The sequence below is a fragment of the Plutella xylostella genome, chromosome 14, assembly GCF_932276165.1.
Source record: "Plutella xylostella chromosome 14, ilPluXylo3.1, whole genome shotgun sequence".
In the NCBI taxonomy this organism is placed as follows: Eukaryota; Metazoa; Arthropoda; class Insecta; order Lepidoptera; family Plutellidae; genus Plutella; species Plutella xylostella.
In genome coordinates, this window is record NC_063994.1 from 8769054 (window position 1) to 8783645 (window position 14592).

Genomic DNA, 14592 nt, shown 5'->3' on the forward strand with positions numbered 1-14592 from the left:
CTGGTTGCTAGCTTCTCGTTTCACCATTCTTCAGCATCTCACGCACGACGTATGAGGTAAGTACTTTATAATATGCACTCGCGAATTTGTTTTATTTTATTTACTGCTTCTGTAATCTGTAATTGTTTGGTTAACATGACATGAGGTTAGTTACGAGTATGTCATGTTTTATTAGGCTTCAAGGAAAAGGAAGATAGAAGAAGAAAAAAGAGTTTTTAACGAATTATGGACAGAATTATACTTTTTTATCGAGTTTAAAGGAAAACCGTTATGCCTGATTTGTCAAAAGAGTATTTCTGCAGTAAAGGAATATAACCTGAAACGACATTACGACACTGAGCACAAAGCTAAATTTGACTGTCTTGAAGGAGAAATACGAAAAAGAAAAATTTCCACTTTGAAATCGTCATTACAAAGTCAACAAAACATATTTAAAGTTGTGGCAGACAACAGCGAATCGAATGTTCGTGCCAGTTACAGGGTAGCAGAGATTCTAGCAAAAAGTGGACGTCCGTTTACCGATAGTGAATTAGTAAAAGAGTGTGCCTTAGCTATCGCAGAAGAAATATGCCCAGAGCAAAAAAAATATTTGAAAATCTTTGTTTCTCTGCGAGAACTTGCACCCGACGTACTGAAGACTTGGGTGCTAATTTGTGTGAACAACTCAGGGACAAGGCGCAGTCTTTTGACTGCTTCTCTTTAGCGATGGATGGAAAGTACGGACGTGTCGGATACAGCACAGCTACTCATATTTGTACGCGGCATTGACGAAAACTTTACTGTTTACGAAGAGCTTGTGAAAATGTGCAGTTTAAAAGGTACGACTACACGAGAAGATTTATTTCACCATGTGGAAAAAGCTCTGAACTCATTGCAATTAAGCTGGGAAAAGTTAACAAGTGTCACTACCGATGGAGGCAAGAACATGAGCGGTCAAAACAAAGGTGTTGTTGGGAGAATCATCAGCAAAGTGAAAGATTCTGGATCTACTGTGCCATTGATTTTCCACTGTATTGTCCATCAAGAGGCATTGTGCTCCAAAGTTATATCCTGGAAAGAAAAAATGGATACTGTAACATCCACTGTTAATTATATAAGAAGAAATGGACTCACTCACCGTCAGTTCCAAAAGTTTTTGGAAGATCTGGAGGCTGATTATGGTGACGTGGTTTACTACTGTGAAGTGAGGTGGCTGAGTCGGGGTGCCGTTTTAGAACGGTTTTTTGATTTGAGAAAAGAAATTGGAAACTTCATGGAGATGAAAGGAAAGCCAGTGGAAGAGCTTACTAACAAACAGTGGATTATCGATCTTGGTTTTTTAACTGATTTGACTAAGGAACTGAACCAGCTCAACAAACGTTTGCAGGGAAAAAATAAATTGATTTGCGACATGTATTCAGATGTCAAGTCATTTGAGATGAAACTGAAACTGTTTATCAAGCATATTGATGAAAAAAAGCTTGGCCATTTTCCCAATTGCAAGAAAGCCGTGGAAGAAGCTGGAAATAACTTTGTGTGGGAAAATATCACAATGAGAAACGTGTTAGCACAACTACAAACTGAGTTTGTAAATCGATTCACCGACTTTAAAAAGAGCTCCCTTAACATGGAAATATTCCAAAACCCTTTTGGAATTGATGTTAGTGAGGTACCAAGCTACTTGCAAATGAATATTGTAGATTTGCAAAGTAATAACCAACTTAAAACTGCATTTAAAGAAAGCACAGACTTGATACAATTCTATGGAGGTTTGAGCTCTGAAAACTTCAAAGAAATGAAAAAGTTTGCTCAGCAGATAATAACTATGTTTGGTAGTACATATTTGTGTGAGCAGACTTTTTCAGTACTCAACTACCGCAAAAATAAGAATTGTTCGCGGTTAACGGATGAACATTTAGAAGCGATACTGCGCGTTTCTACTACTAAAATGAAAGCAGATGTTAAAAAACTTGCAAGTCAAATGCAGCAGCAAAAATCGCACTAGTTGTTATTTTTATGTTTAATTTATGATTATTTGTTAGTTTTAGTTATTATCTGTATAGTAATTTAATATAGACATGACTGTATGAAGATATATGCGTTTTATTTGAAATACATGCCCGAACCTATAGATATAAAAATAAGTGCGGCCCGCACTGAAACTCTGGCAACTTAAGTGGCCCTGCTACAGCAAAAGGTTGCCGACCCCTGCACTAAACTATTAACTATCACTGTAATACGTTTCCGCGGTTTTCACGCCGACATAACAATGATTGATATCACAGGACTATCAACAATTTAGCTTCACTTTAAAACTTTAATCACTCACGATTTTAAAATATTAGGGGCCCCTTGCACCAACAAATTAAATCTAGATTTAGTGTCAAATGTTGATTTAAGAAACGTTAGTCCATATAAAATTTGACACTAAATCTAAATTTAATATGTTGGTGAAAGTGGCCCTAAGTCGGCTTTCGATTTTTTATCGGCGGAGCGCGAGTTCGCCTGACAAGAAAGATGGCCGAAAGAAGGGACTATGAACTACATCATTGATTTAGTCCGTGATGACATAGTAGTAGATCAAAGGGGCTTCGGAACAACGCCAGAACTGCAAGTAGGTACTGACTGCAATTAGATGTTGGGGTCGTCGAGACGTGATTATAATACTTATTTAAAAAATATAATACAAGTTCAATAGATACTCGTATCAGCGCTACGCCTTTATTACTTTCACAATACATTACCTTTTTTAGTAAATAAATAAATGTTTTAAGTACAAGATGATGCTGGGGAGCTGCATCTGTGCCAGAGTGGCTCGTGCTCTTGCGCGACACTCTGCCACATTACAACAAGAGACAACTATAAGGCAGTTTCATAAACTCAGAAATTTTCCGACTGTCATTGGGTGCATCGACTGTACCCATATCAGAATAAGAAAATATGGTGGTGACGCAGCACAGTACTACATAAATAGAAAGGGATATTATTCATTAAATGTACAGGTTTGTATTTTTTGTGAAAATTATATTTGCTGGGAAATTTAAAATATGCTAATCTAATAGGTATATGTAATTGTATGAGAGGCAGTACACACGACTCTCGCATATTCACGTAGTCCTCCATCAAGCAAAGATTCGAAAGGGGAGAATTTAGGGGCAGGCTCTTAGGGGACTCTGGGTATAGGTTGGGGCCGTACCTATTTACCCCAATTATATGACCGCAGAATGTTGCCGAGGAGCGCTACAATGAGGCCCATATTTCCACGCGGAACACAGTTGGAAGCTGTTTTGGTGTATGGAAACAACGCTTTCAATGTCTATTGCACGGGATGTCTGTGAAAATGGAGAATATCAAGCCAACAATTGTAGCTCTGGCTATACTTAATATTGCGATTAAGCGAGAAGGCCAAATAGGTACTATTTTATTTATAACAGGGTGGCTACACCTTAAATTTTAGCCCATTTTAAATATACAAAATTAATTACATATTTTGATGCGGAGGAGCAGCTACATCATCCAGCACTGCCAGAAGAGGATGCCCACATTGAGGGAGGTCACAGGGCCAACATTAATATTGCATTTTTAAGAGCAATAGTTGCTCGTCATTTTAATAATTAAAAGGTGAGAATAAGGTAGGTACTTTTACTGCCTTAATGTCCTTTGGAAATACTCTTGTTGGAATTACACGAATACTTCCACACATAAATTGAGATTTCTAGTCGGTATTGCATTTGCGACATTAATACACTGTCACTAGCTTCCTCAATAGCGTGAAGAATCACCTATTAACAAACGAGTACTACTCTGTGCAAGAATTATGCCCAAACATCATATTTGTATGCCCCAGTCATCAACCCCCGAACACAAACTGAAGAGAGATATAATCGTGCCCATAGAAGCACTAGAAATATTTTATAATAAGGGAATGAAAGGGTGAATGGTGTTCTAAAACGTAGATTTGCGTGTCTCTCTAGGACATTACAAAATAGATTACATAATATAACTAATATTATAGTGGATTGTGCAGTTTTGCATAATATAAGTGTTAGGTTCGATGAGATTGTTGGAATAAGAATTGGATTTTAACATAAAGACGGAACGTAGGTTTAAAAAAAAAAAACAAGTGACGTTTGGGGATTGGTCTATGGACGGGGAAGAGATTGATTCTTGGATTTTGCGATTGATGTAAAAAATTGTAAAAGCGCAAAAAGTACGAATATAAGCGAATGGTCAAAAGGTTATACAGTGTCTCATTTCACTCAAGGATAGAATACAAGTACACATATAAAGGATTAGCACCTGTATGCAAGATAAGTATAGCAGAGCTCATAATGGCAGAGGAGATTCCTGTATAATTCCTGATAATGAGCGTGGAAGTATGATATGGGCTGCATTTATTGGTAGACATTTCACTTAAGTTAGGTACTTAATGTTATGTTTTAAATGTTAATATCCAATAAAACAAAGATTCATTGACTGTTCAAATTATTTTTCCTTAAACTTAACATTATTTTATTTCTGCTTCTTCACGCTTTGCACGGCTGCAGCGAAAAACTTCTTCTGCATTTTCTCTCTCAAAAACAGATTTCTTATATAATTCTTGTGCGGTTTTGGCTAGCCACTCTCTCTCCTGTATTTTTAATCTGTGGAGTTCCTCAACTCTCTCCTGAGCTCTTTGATAATTTTCTCGCCTCAGGCCAAACTCCTCAGTAATCACCCGAACTCTTACATTTCTTCCTGTAACAATTAGACATAGTTGTTATTACGACCACATATCACGGAAATTTCTACTTTATTGCCATTATGTTATAGTATATTGCTATTTGCCATCTAAAATCCTAACCTAAAAGTCGTACCGATGCCGATAATGGGCGCCGGCCTTAGCTGACACAAATTGCTTTGGAAACTTTTAATTATAAAATTACCTATAATGTAATGTAAATTTCAGTACATTATTGAACAGAAACAGAACATGTTCAGAAATAATAAAGAAACTTATTAACCTTAACATCAAATCAGCCCAAGCATTTAGCTTCTTAGCATTCGTGTAGGTGTCGGTGTTTTTGTTTTCAAGTGCTTGCACACGCTCCTTCACCAATTCCCTCAAGTGAAGTCTAATTATAAACGGAAAACAAATCTATTAAAATTGCAGGTACTTTAAGAGTATGTATTAAATACACTACCTACCTAATAATAAATCGAAATGAAAAAATTGTTACTCCTACGCTACGTCGGTAACGAACTTACTACAAATTAATAAGTTTGTACTAATCTTGTCTTCTTCCACCCAATTTTCACTCCTTGCTCTCTTTTTACCCGACAGCGTAGAAGTAGAAGGAGGGTTATTTAATTATTTTTGCTCCATGTTAACATGTTTGCTCCACAAATAACTGTGCACATAAATATAATCATAGAGAAAATAAACTACGACATAAGAGGCGGAACTACGCCCATATTTTTTTTATACGCCTATGTATGGCATTCCGTGATGCAGCAGTACCAACAAAGCAGTAGCTACCAACCGTTCAAAAAATACTACATTTCTAGGGATGTGTTATATTTAGTGATGTATGAATCTGTCGATTACCTGTTTTATCGATATCGATAAAATCTACAATTCAGGATTTAGGGGAAATATACAAATTAAACACTAGTTACGGAATAAAAGGAAATAAAACAATATAAGTATGTACATGTTATTATTGGACCATTAGATGGGCCATTTGTGTAGTCGAATAACTTATCCAAGTCCTGAATTACCAGGCAGTCTCAATCAATCCATGTTTCTGTTGTGGGTTTAGGTCGCCTTCTGACAGTAACTTAAGTACCGCTGCCACGGTGTTGCTCAGAATTTGAGCTGCATATTTTACCTTCATTTTGGATGTACGTGTGTCGCGGTAATTTTGCTTAAGTAAAGCAGGTTTTTGTTCTTTTCTTCAACTTGACTCAATTTCCCCGTTTGCCCATTCATTTTAATCATTCCGTTATTAAGAAAATTGTTTCTTATTGATTTGAAAAAATGAGGTACATCATAATTATATGATATAGATTTTCTCTTCGTTCACCGTGAAATAATTATTTGCCTCATGGTCCGGTACACCGGATAACTGCTTTAGCAGTTTGAGGGCCCCCATATTAGTGGGACCTTGATCACATATGGTAGCCACAACTTCAAAACCTGTTCCCGCCTCCTGTTCTACAGTTTCTTTTATTATTTTCGCCAGCTTTTGAGATGTTATTGGTACCGATTCTGAAGGGCGCACTTCCTAATTTTAAAATGAGCTAAAATCTCTAAATTTAATTGACAGCGCAAATTTTTGCTATTCAGAAGGCGATTTTAACGGCCAACTAAATTTTTAAGGCTCATTTGACGTCTTTATTTATTATTTATAAATCATTTATTCGCCGGAAACAAGTCCATAGGCATACAAACATACAATAAAAACAGAAAATAATAAACTAAACTAAAATAATTACAGATAAAAACACAACAACATTAAATTTGTTCAACAGTAGTTGATATAAAATTAAATAAACACTTATACAGTTTTTGGTTTGCTAAAATATCTTGAACGCGGCGGGGTACAGCATTCCGAGGATGGCAGGTGTCAGCTGTCATTATCTGTGCAGGCAAATCAGGCATTGACATCAAGTTTGAATCAACCGATTCAACCGTTTCTTCCAAGGCATCCGAAGCCGAAGTGTTCGTGATCTCGTTCTCCTCCTCCTCTGTATTCAAAGCTTCTCGTATATCAGCCACAAGAGCTAGTCTCTGCATGTTAAATTTGGGACATCTCATAACAATATGGGTCAAGTCTGCCCCATCAGCTTCACAGTAAGTGCATTTGTTATTGTCAGTTATCTTCATGCGATGTAAATGGGCAGGCGTTTGGCAGTGTCCAAATCTCAGGCGATTTATAATGGTTATATATATTTTCGCTCATTGGCATCCTTATGGTTATGATACCATGGTTTGATTGGAAGTTCTTTTTGAATCTCTGCATACCATTTTCCTTTCATTTTCGAAATATCCTTGTAATATTCATTCCATAGTCGTCTTTTATCGTTCTTTAAATTCGTGTATAGGTCGGTAAAAGGAATCTTGCATATGTTGCTATGATCTTCATCGTGATTAGAATTGACTGCTTTGTCAACCACTTCATTGCCTTTGATACCTCTGTGAGACGGTACCCATTTAAAAGTCACATTAATATTATGATTATATACAATATTTCTAATCTTATACACAATATAATTGACCTTATAATTAAAACTGAAATTTTGTAATGACAATAGTACACTTTTAGAGTCAGAAACTATTATTATTTCATTGTATTGTTCAATATTATTCAAGTTTTGTACATACATAAGAGTTTGATAAATTGCATATGCTTCTGCTGTATAAATACTACAATTTTGATCCAAGTTAAAACATTTAGTTGTCTTATTTTGAGGGTCATAATAACCAGACTTTACAGAATTCAAAGACTTTGACCTATCTGTGTACAAATATAAACTATTAGTTTTATTAGAACAATATTCTTTAAAATCTATTTCATCTAGAATAAAACTAGTATCTACATTTAGTTTACATATTAATGCTTCATATTTACATTCATATACTGGCCATAACTGACTCTTGTGCATATTTCCAGACAAATCAGTGACAAAACCCATAACCCGGGTGATTAAAGGATATTGACTGTTAAGGATATCCGCTGCCGAAACATAAGGTGTTGTTTGTAAAGACGATTGCAGAACCTCAGGTAAGCAGATCCTACTACTAACTATATCATTATTTATTGCTAGGACTTTCAAACAGAATTTCTCTGTAGCAAATAAACGCCTTATACATAAAGGTTGTATACAAGTCTCTGCTTCCATATTATTTATAGGAGTTGTACACATAGCACCACTAATAATGCGTAACGCCATATTTTGTATTACATCCAATTTTTTCAATAGAACTGGGCTTATGTTCATGTATACAATTGCACTATAATCAAAGTGGCTGCGAACTAAGCTTTTGTATAACATACTTAGGACTTTAGGGTCTGACCCCCAAAATGTACCAGCTAATGATCTCATAATATTTATACCCCTCATTGCATTTCTACAAATATAATTTATGTGTTTTTCAAATTTTAATTTTGTATCAAAAATTACACCTAGAAACTTTTTTTCTTCTGTTTGTGGTAATTGGATATTATTATATTTTATATTTACAGACCTATTGCTACCAAATACTAAAACTGAACTTTAACTTGAGTTAATACTTAGCTTTAATTCATTTGAGTAATAAGAATTAAGCTTATCTAAAGCTAAATTAATGTTTCTTTGAGCAACCTGTACATTACTATTTACACAATATATTAAAATATCATCAGCAAACTGTAATATTTTAACATCTTTGGGTAAATGATTGAGAATTTGTGAAGTATATAAATTGTAGAGTATTGGGGACAAGGAGGCACCTTGCATTAGACCTTTGTATGCGTTTTTTGGGCCATGTAAAATATTATTATACTTAACATATAATGTACGACCAAATGAAAAGTTAAACAGCCACTTTATTAATTTTCCAGGTAGTTTCAACGAATGAAGAACCCTTGCCATTTGATGGAGATTGACATTGTCATAGGCTCCCTGCATATCAAGGAACACACACACTGCTGTTGACTTAGACAACAAACAGTTCTTCATATCTATCAGGTATGTAGTAAAACTTTCGACTGCACTTTTTCCTTTCCTAAACCCAAACTGGCATGAAGGAATTATATTCTTATTTTCAACATAATAGTCTAGTCTTATCTTTATCATTTGCTCACATAACTTTCCTATACACGAGGCTAAAGAGATAGGTCTGTATGAATTAGGATCATCATCCGGTTTATCTGATTTCAGTATAGGTATAACACACTGAGTTTTCCATGACTCTGGAATCAGTTGTTGTGACCATAGTGAGTTTAGGATCTGTAATATACTATTTTTAGCTGATATGTGTAAATTTTGTAACATAATATATGGAAAACTGTCTAATCCTGGAGTAGTGTTCTTTCTTAAAGCCAATGCTATATTAAATTCCTCATCTGTAAATGGTTGTAACAAAAATAATGTTGTATCATCATTACTAACTGAGTTAAAAATATATTCTAAATCTATATCTGTAGCATTATTTGCAGGTTGTGCCAATTTGTCTATAAAATTACCAATCCATTCGTCATTCTTAGATATATTTCTATTGGTATTTATTCTTTTAAATCTCCGTATATAGTTCCACACTCTAGAAATTGGTGTGTATCTATTAAAAGATGAACATAACTTTTTCCAACTTGAGCTTTTAGCTTCTTTAATAATCATTTTTTTCCTAGCATCTAATCTTTTGTAATCAATATAATTTTCAATTGTCATATCATTCCTATACTTAGCTAACGCATCTTTTGATTTCTTTACAGCTTCAGCACAGTCCTCGCTCCACCACGGAGCCGGAGCCCTACATGTTTTACCAGCATGACACCTATACACAGGTACACACACATTCCTTAAAGTATTAAGTATTTTACACATTTCATCATATTTTTGTAATGGACTATCAGAGTTAGAATTAAAATCTGTAAACAAAGCCTCTGATAAGTTATGGTAGCTTTCCCAGTTTGTTTTATTAAATAAGAATTTCTCAATGTCATCATTTACTTGATAGTTTGTAGTAGATACAATAATGTCAGTAAAGGTCTGTAGGTGGTAGCTACCCATAGCATCCTCACCCACGCGCCACTCACATAATGGAGCAAGGTCTGGACTGACACAAGTCACGTCTATAGCCGATGCATTACATCCAGGTCTACCGACAGTGGTCGGTGCACCTGTATTTAGTAAACATAAGTTGCACTCATCAAAAAGGTCTAGTAATTCCCTACCTCTAGGGTTAGTAATTTCACATCCGAAAGTAATGTGATGTGCATTAAAGTCACCAGATATTATGCAAGGTTTTGGTAGTTGCTTTACAATGTTTCTTAGTTTATTTATCCTTATGAGACTATTGGTGTTTTTTGTTTTAGGTGGGCAGTATACACAAAGGATTGAAAGAGGACCGTTTGCTGTGGACAAAGAGACTGCTATGGATTGAATATCTTGATAAAAACTAGTCTTAAGATGTTTATATTTAATGGAGTTACGGATTAAAATACCTACACCGCCGTGTTCATTTTTAGCATTTTTTCCTATATAATTATAGCCAGAGATTGATAAATAGGGGTTTGAATCTTTTAACCAGGTTTCATTGAGAAGACACACATCTATGTTATTTTGAATTAATGATGATTTAAGTAAAACCTTTTTATTATTTACACTCTGAATATTATGTTGCATTATTTTTAAGACAGCCATTATTTGGTAAGATTTTGTATCAATATATCTTTAATGTGTGTGGTTGTGTTTGTTTTGTTTGAATTAGCTAACATAACTAAGGTTTGTATTATTTTTTTGTAAAAAGATATCATCTTTTACAAGGTAGTCATAGGTCAAGGTGTTGGAGTTAGGAGACGTTGTTTGGACGGTTGAGACCGGGGTTGTGATAGGGGACTCATGACTATTTTCATTTTTTTTAACCGGGGTAGTCTTTGTTTTCAATGCAAATGTCACTGATTTGTCTGTTTTCGGTTTGGGCAACGCAGGAAAATCTTTGTCTGATACTACTTTTGAATACATCCTAGTCAGGTAATTTGATTCATGCCTTTTACGTTGTTCTATTTTAATGGGACAAAACTTAGATATAGCTAAGTGGTCCCCACCACAGTTGCAACACTTCAAGGTGTCTGATGTGCACTCCTTGTAAGAATGTGCACCTGAACATCTTGAACATACTTCATCATTTCTACATATTTTGGCATTGTGCCTAAACTTCATGCACTTGAAGCATTGCATCAGTGGTGGCACATAAGTATATACCCTGTACCTCCACTTGTCGAGAAAAACATATTGTGGGAGAGAAGTGCCTACAAATGTCACACTCACCGTAGTGAGAGGGACTATTTCCTGACCTACCTTCTTGGTGAACCGTCTCACAGCTATTATTTCAGCATCAGCCATCAGTTTCTCATACAGTTCTGCATTGCTCGATTCCTTGTCGACGAATCTAATAGTGCCGGTTCTCTCCACCGACGCCGCTGGTATGTACGCCTTCAAATTGTTTTCCTTAAGACAACTATGGCTTAGGAAGTCATTTGCTGCTACTGCCTGTTTGAACACTACCATTATTTTGTTCGCATTTAATCTACGTTTTTCGACTATGCCCTTAACATTTTTGAAAAATTTGGAGAGATATAAGGGGTTTTTGTTCCCAATTTTCTCATTAATTCCTTCAACATAGATCGGGAATTCCTCCTTAGAGCTGTTGTCCGGATATGACCTCTTATATTCAGGTTTAAAGTAGGGTTTGTACTTATCGTCCTGTGACGAAGACGCCGCTGGAAGCTGCTCCTTCATTTTCCGCTTCTTTGTTGTCCGCGGTGTCGCCATACACCCATCGTCATCTCCGCCGCTCTCCGGCTCCATTACGACGAGTCCCAGGTAGGTATTTCGTAAGTATACCAAGTTATTTGAATTTATTCAAAAATTTGTTCAAAAAAGGCGCCCTTCCAGTTCCCGCCAAAAAAGCCATTTGACGTCTTTAAAATGAGTGTGGCCATATACGTAAGAATATTACAATCGAAAATATCGATTAACTTTTTTAACCTTCAAGTACTGCAAATAAATTTAATTATCCTAAATAGTAGTTGAAAATAATGAAAGGGATGAAATACCCGGCATTTATATTGGTTTTCGTGATAATTTCAATTATTTATGTAACATATTCATAATTCATTATTGCAACTGGTAACTCTGACTAGAAAAAATATTCATATTGTGGTTTGGCCGTGTGCATTAAGTTGCGTACAGACCGGCCCAACGAACGCCAACGAACAGGTTTCGTTGACCTTCGTTGCTGCAATCTGCCCTGTATTATGTATGATAAATATCCATCGTTGGGATAACCGTTGGCGTTCGTTGGCCCGGTCTGTACGCAGCTTTAGATTTTTGGCGCTATTTGGTTTGATTTCGAATAGTATCCTTTTCCCTTTCTCTCATACCTAATCTTCATATCCCCATCCTACTGGCGTCTGTAGCCCGGCTTTACCAATGAGCGCGCTGGATTGGCAACCCCTGCCGCCCGCGCACACCCCCGCGACCCCCGGGCGCAAGAGTCCACTTCTATGCTGTTCTATGGACTTTTCCAAGTGATTTAAAAAAATATAACAGAGTAGAGATGAGGTAAGTTTATGAAATAGTGATAGTAATCAAATATAATCGATTATTGAACTCGAATCATTTTTATTTTTAACCATAGCTTTTACGTAAAGTATACTGTACCTAGTTGCTAAGTTCTACATCTTAATGTTTTCTACGATATTTAAACTTACTTAAATGTTTATTACTTGATGATACGTAATATAAGCAAATTTATAAGGGAAGATATTCATATAAAAGTATTGAATACTTACTTACAAAAGCACAAACCTTATCGGTACTAATATATTTACCAAAAACGAATATGATTAAAATAAAAGTGCCTACTCGGGAATCGATCCATCATCGATTATTTTTTCATTAAAGCATAGGTCGGAAGCAAGGAACATAAGTCTTTACAATACAAAATAAACATCTATTATTATGTTTGTGTTTGCAATATGCAATTGGAAAATCGATAAGGTAAGCTTGTGTGTTGAAGTTTACGTATTAGTTTAGAGAGTTACGTAAAATGAAATATTTTAATGTTTTATCAGTAATCAGGCATCAGTTATTTACTAAAGTTTGTGTTCTAGCCCTTTCATTTCTAAACTCCAAAGTTTTCTAAAAATGGGTACCTGCTGTGGTGTTTGTGACTGTATTTTAAACACACAATTAACTGATTAAACCTTTATTAGCACGGAAACAATTGAATGCTGTTTACACTTTTTAACATCGAAATATTATGACAGATAAAAAGGGCCATAGAACCTTAGGATGAGTTCCAAATACAATTCTACAATCCCTTTCTTCCTTAAAGAAAATTAAGTAAAGACAGTAAGGTGGAATTTCACCAAACGCTAAACGTATTTAGTAGTCTGTCAAACGTCTGTCAGTTAGTACAAAATCTATTTAAAATTTGATTTAAATACAATTTTAAATACGTTTAGCGTTTGGTAAAAGTGACCCTAAGTTACATTGAAACATTACATTACCATTACATAATGATAACAACTTAACAATTAATTACAATGCTACAAAACATATTCAAATAATACAACTGTATCAATCTAACCATAGTTACAAAACCTATCAGACAACCTATACTACTATTATTTATAGGTGTACTTACAATGATGATTGTTCATTATACAGTATACTATGTATTAATCATTTGTATTAATTGGCTCACATAAGAACAAACCATCCAAGAATATAGACTAAAAAAACAACTATAGGTAACTAGGTAAACATAAAATTTGTTTTAAACACAAAGAAAGATTAAATATTTGAATGAATACAATCCATAATCAAACCCAATACAAAGTCATTATATTTGTGGGGGGTACGATGCACTCTCTTCTGCCTGCTTGGTTGTGATAACGTAGGCGTTTCTCTTACGTTTGAGTCCATTGGTGCCTCAGTGCTGACATTTGTTGGTATCTCAGCGTTTATGTCTTTTGATGTCTCTGTTACATCTTGGTCGTCATTGTCCTCCTGAACTCCGACTTTATTTGTGTATCTTTCCTTGATGCGCTGGAAGTAAGTTGAGTTTCTTCTCACCTCCTTTCCATTGGTTGATCTAGCTACTACTGAGTTACCCCTCTTCCAAATAACTGTATGTTCTTCAGGTTAGAAAGGCGTTGACAATTTGTTATCTTTCTTCTGTCTTACTAGTACTTTATCTCCAGGTGCTAGATCTGATTCTTTTGCATTCCTCTTCTTGTCAGCATACACTTTAGTTAGGTGTTTCTTAAGTCTATCATTGTCACGGACTGCTTCATCATCAATATGTATTTTCAGCTTCATTGAGGGTAACTTGGTTTTTATTACTCTTCCTCTGAAGAGATTGCCAGGCGGCACTCCTGTTGTGGAATGGGGTGTTTTCCTGTATGCCATTAGGTATGCTAGGAGTTCCTCCTTCAAATCTAGTTTTAGTGCCTGTGCAATTCTCAACCTTCTCAACAAGCTTCTGTTTTGTCTTTCAACCTCACCGTTAGCCTGTGGCCACAGTGGTGTAGTGTGTCTGAGCTGTATATCATGGTTTTTTAAGAATTTAATAAATCTCTTGTCAGTGAATGCTGGTCCATTATCACAAACAAGTGTCTCCATGCTGCCTTCTCGTGCAATGATGTTGCTAAGCACTTTAATTGTGTTCTCTGCAGATGGACTCTTATTCAACCTCAGAGTATCTACTGTAGTAATCTATAATAAAAAGCAGATAATGACCAGATGGTAGTGGTCCTAGGTAGTCAACTGCTACCATCTCCCATACTCTGCTTGGTAGATCAGTGGAAGTTATTGGTTCTGGAGGTGTGATTTTACTGACCAATCTACATCCTTTGCAGG

General features: G+C 35.6%; 1 protein-coding gene and 1 long non-coding RNA gene across 2 annotated transcripts; both read left to right on the forward strand.

The window, feature by feature from the left end:
• Window positions 1–925: 925 nt before the first annotated feature.
• LOC125489541 (general transcription factor II-I repeat domain-containing protein 2A-like) lies at window positions 926–1984 on the forward strand. The gene has a single exon (XM_048625571.1). It carries the CDS (start codon window positions 926–928, stop codon window positions 1982–1984), a length of 1059 nt encoding a protein of 352 aa, XP_048481528.1.
• A 10335-nt stretch (window positions 1985–12319) lies between these two features.
• On the forward strand, window positions 12320–13419 carry LOC125489548. The gene is made up of 2 exons (XR_007267059.1): window positions 12320–13085; window positions 13217–13419. It is a non-coding gene; the product is annotated as an uncharacterized LOC125489548 (long non-coding RNA).
• Window positions 13420–14592: the final 1173 nt, after the last annotated feature.

Excerpts from the sequence above, each read along its gene's own strand:
- LOC125489541 (XM_048625571.1), top strand. The coding sequence starts at position 926 with ATGAGCGGTCAAAACAAAGGTGTTGTTGGGAGAATCATCAGCAAAGTG.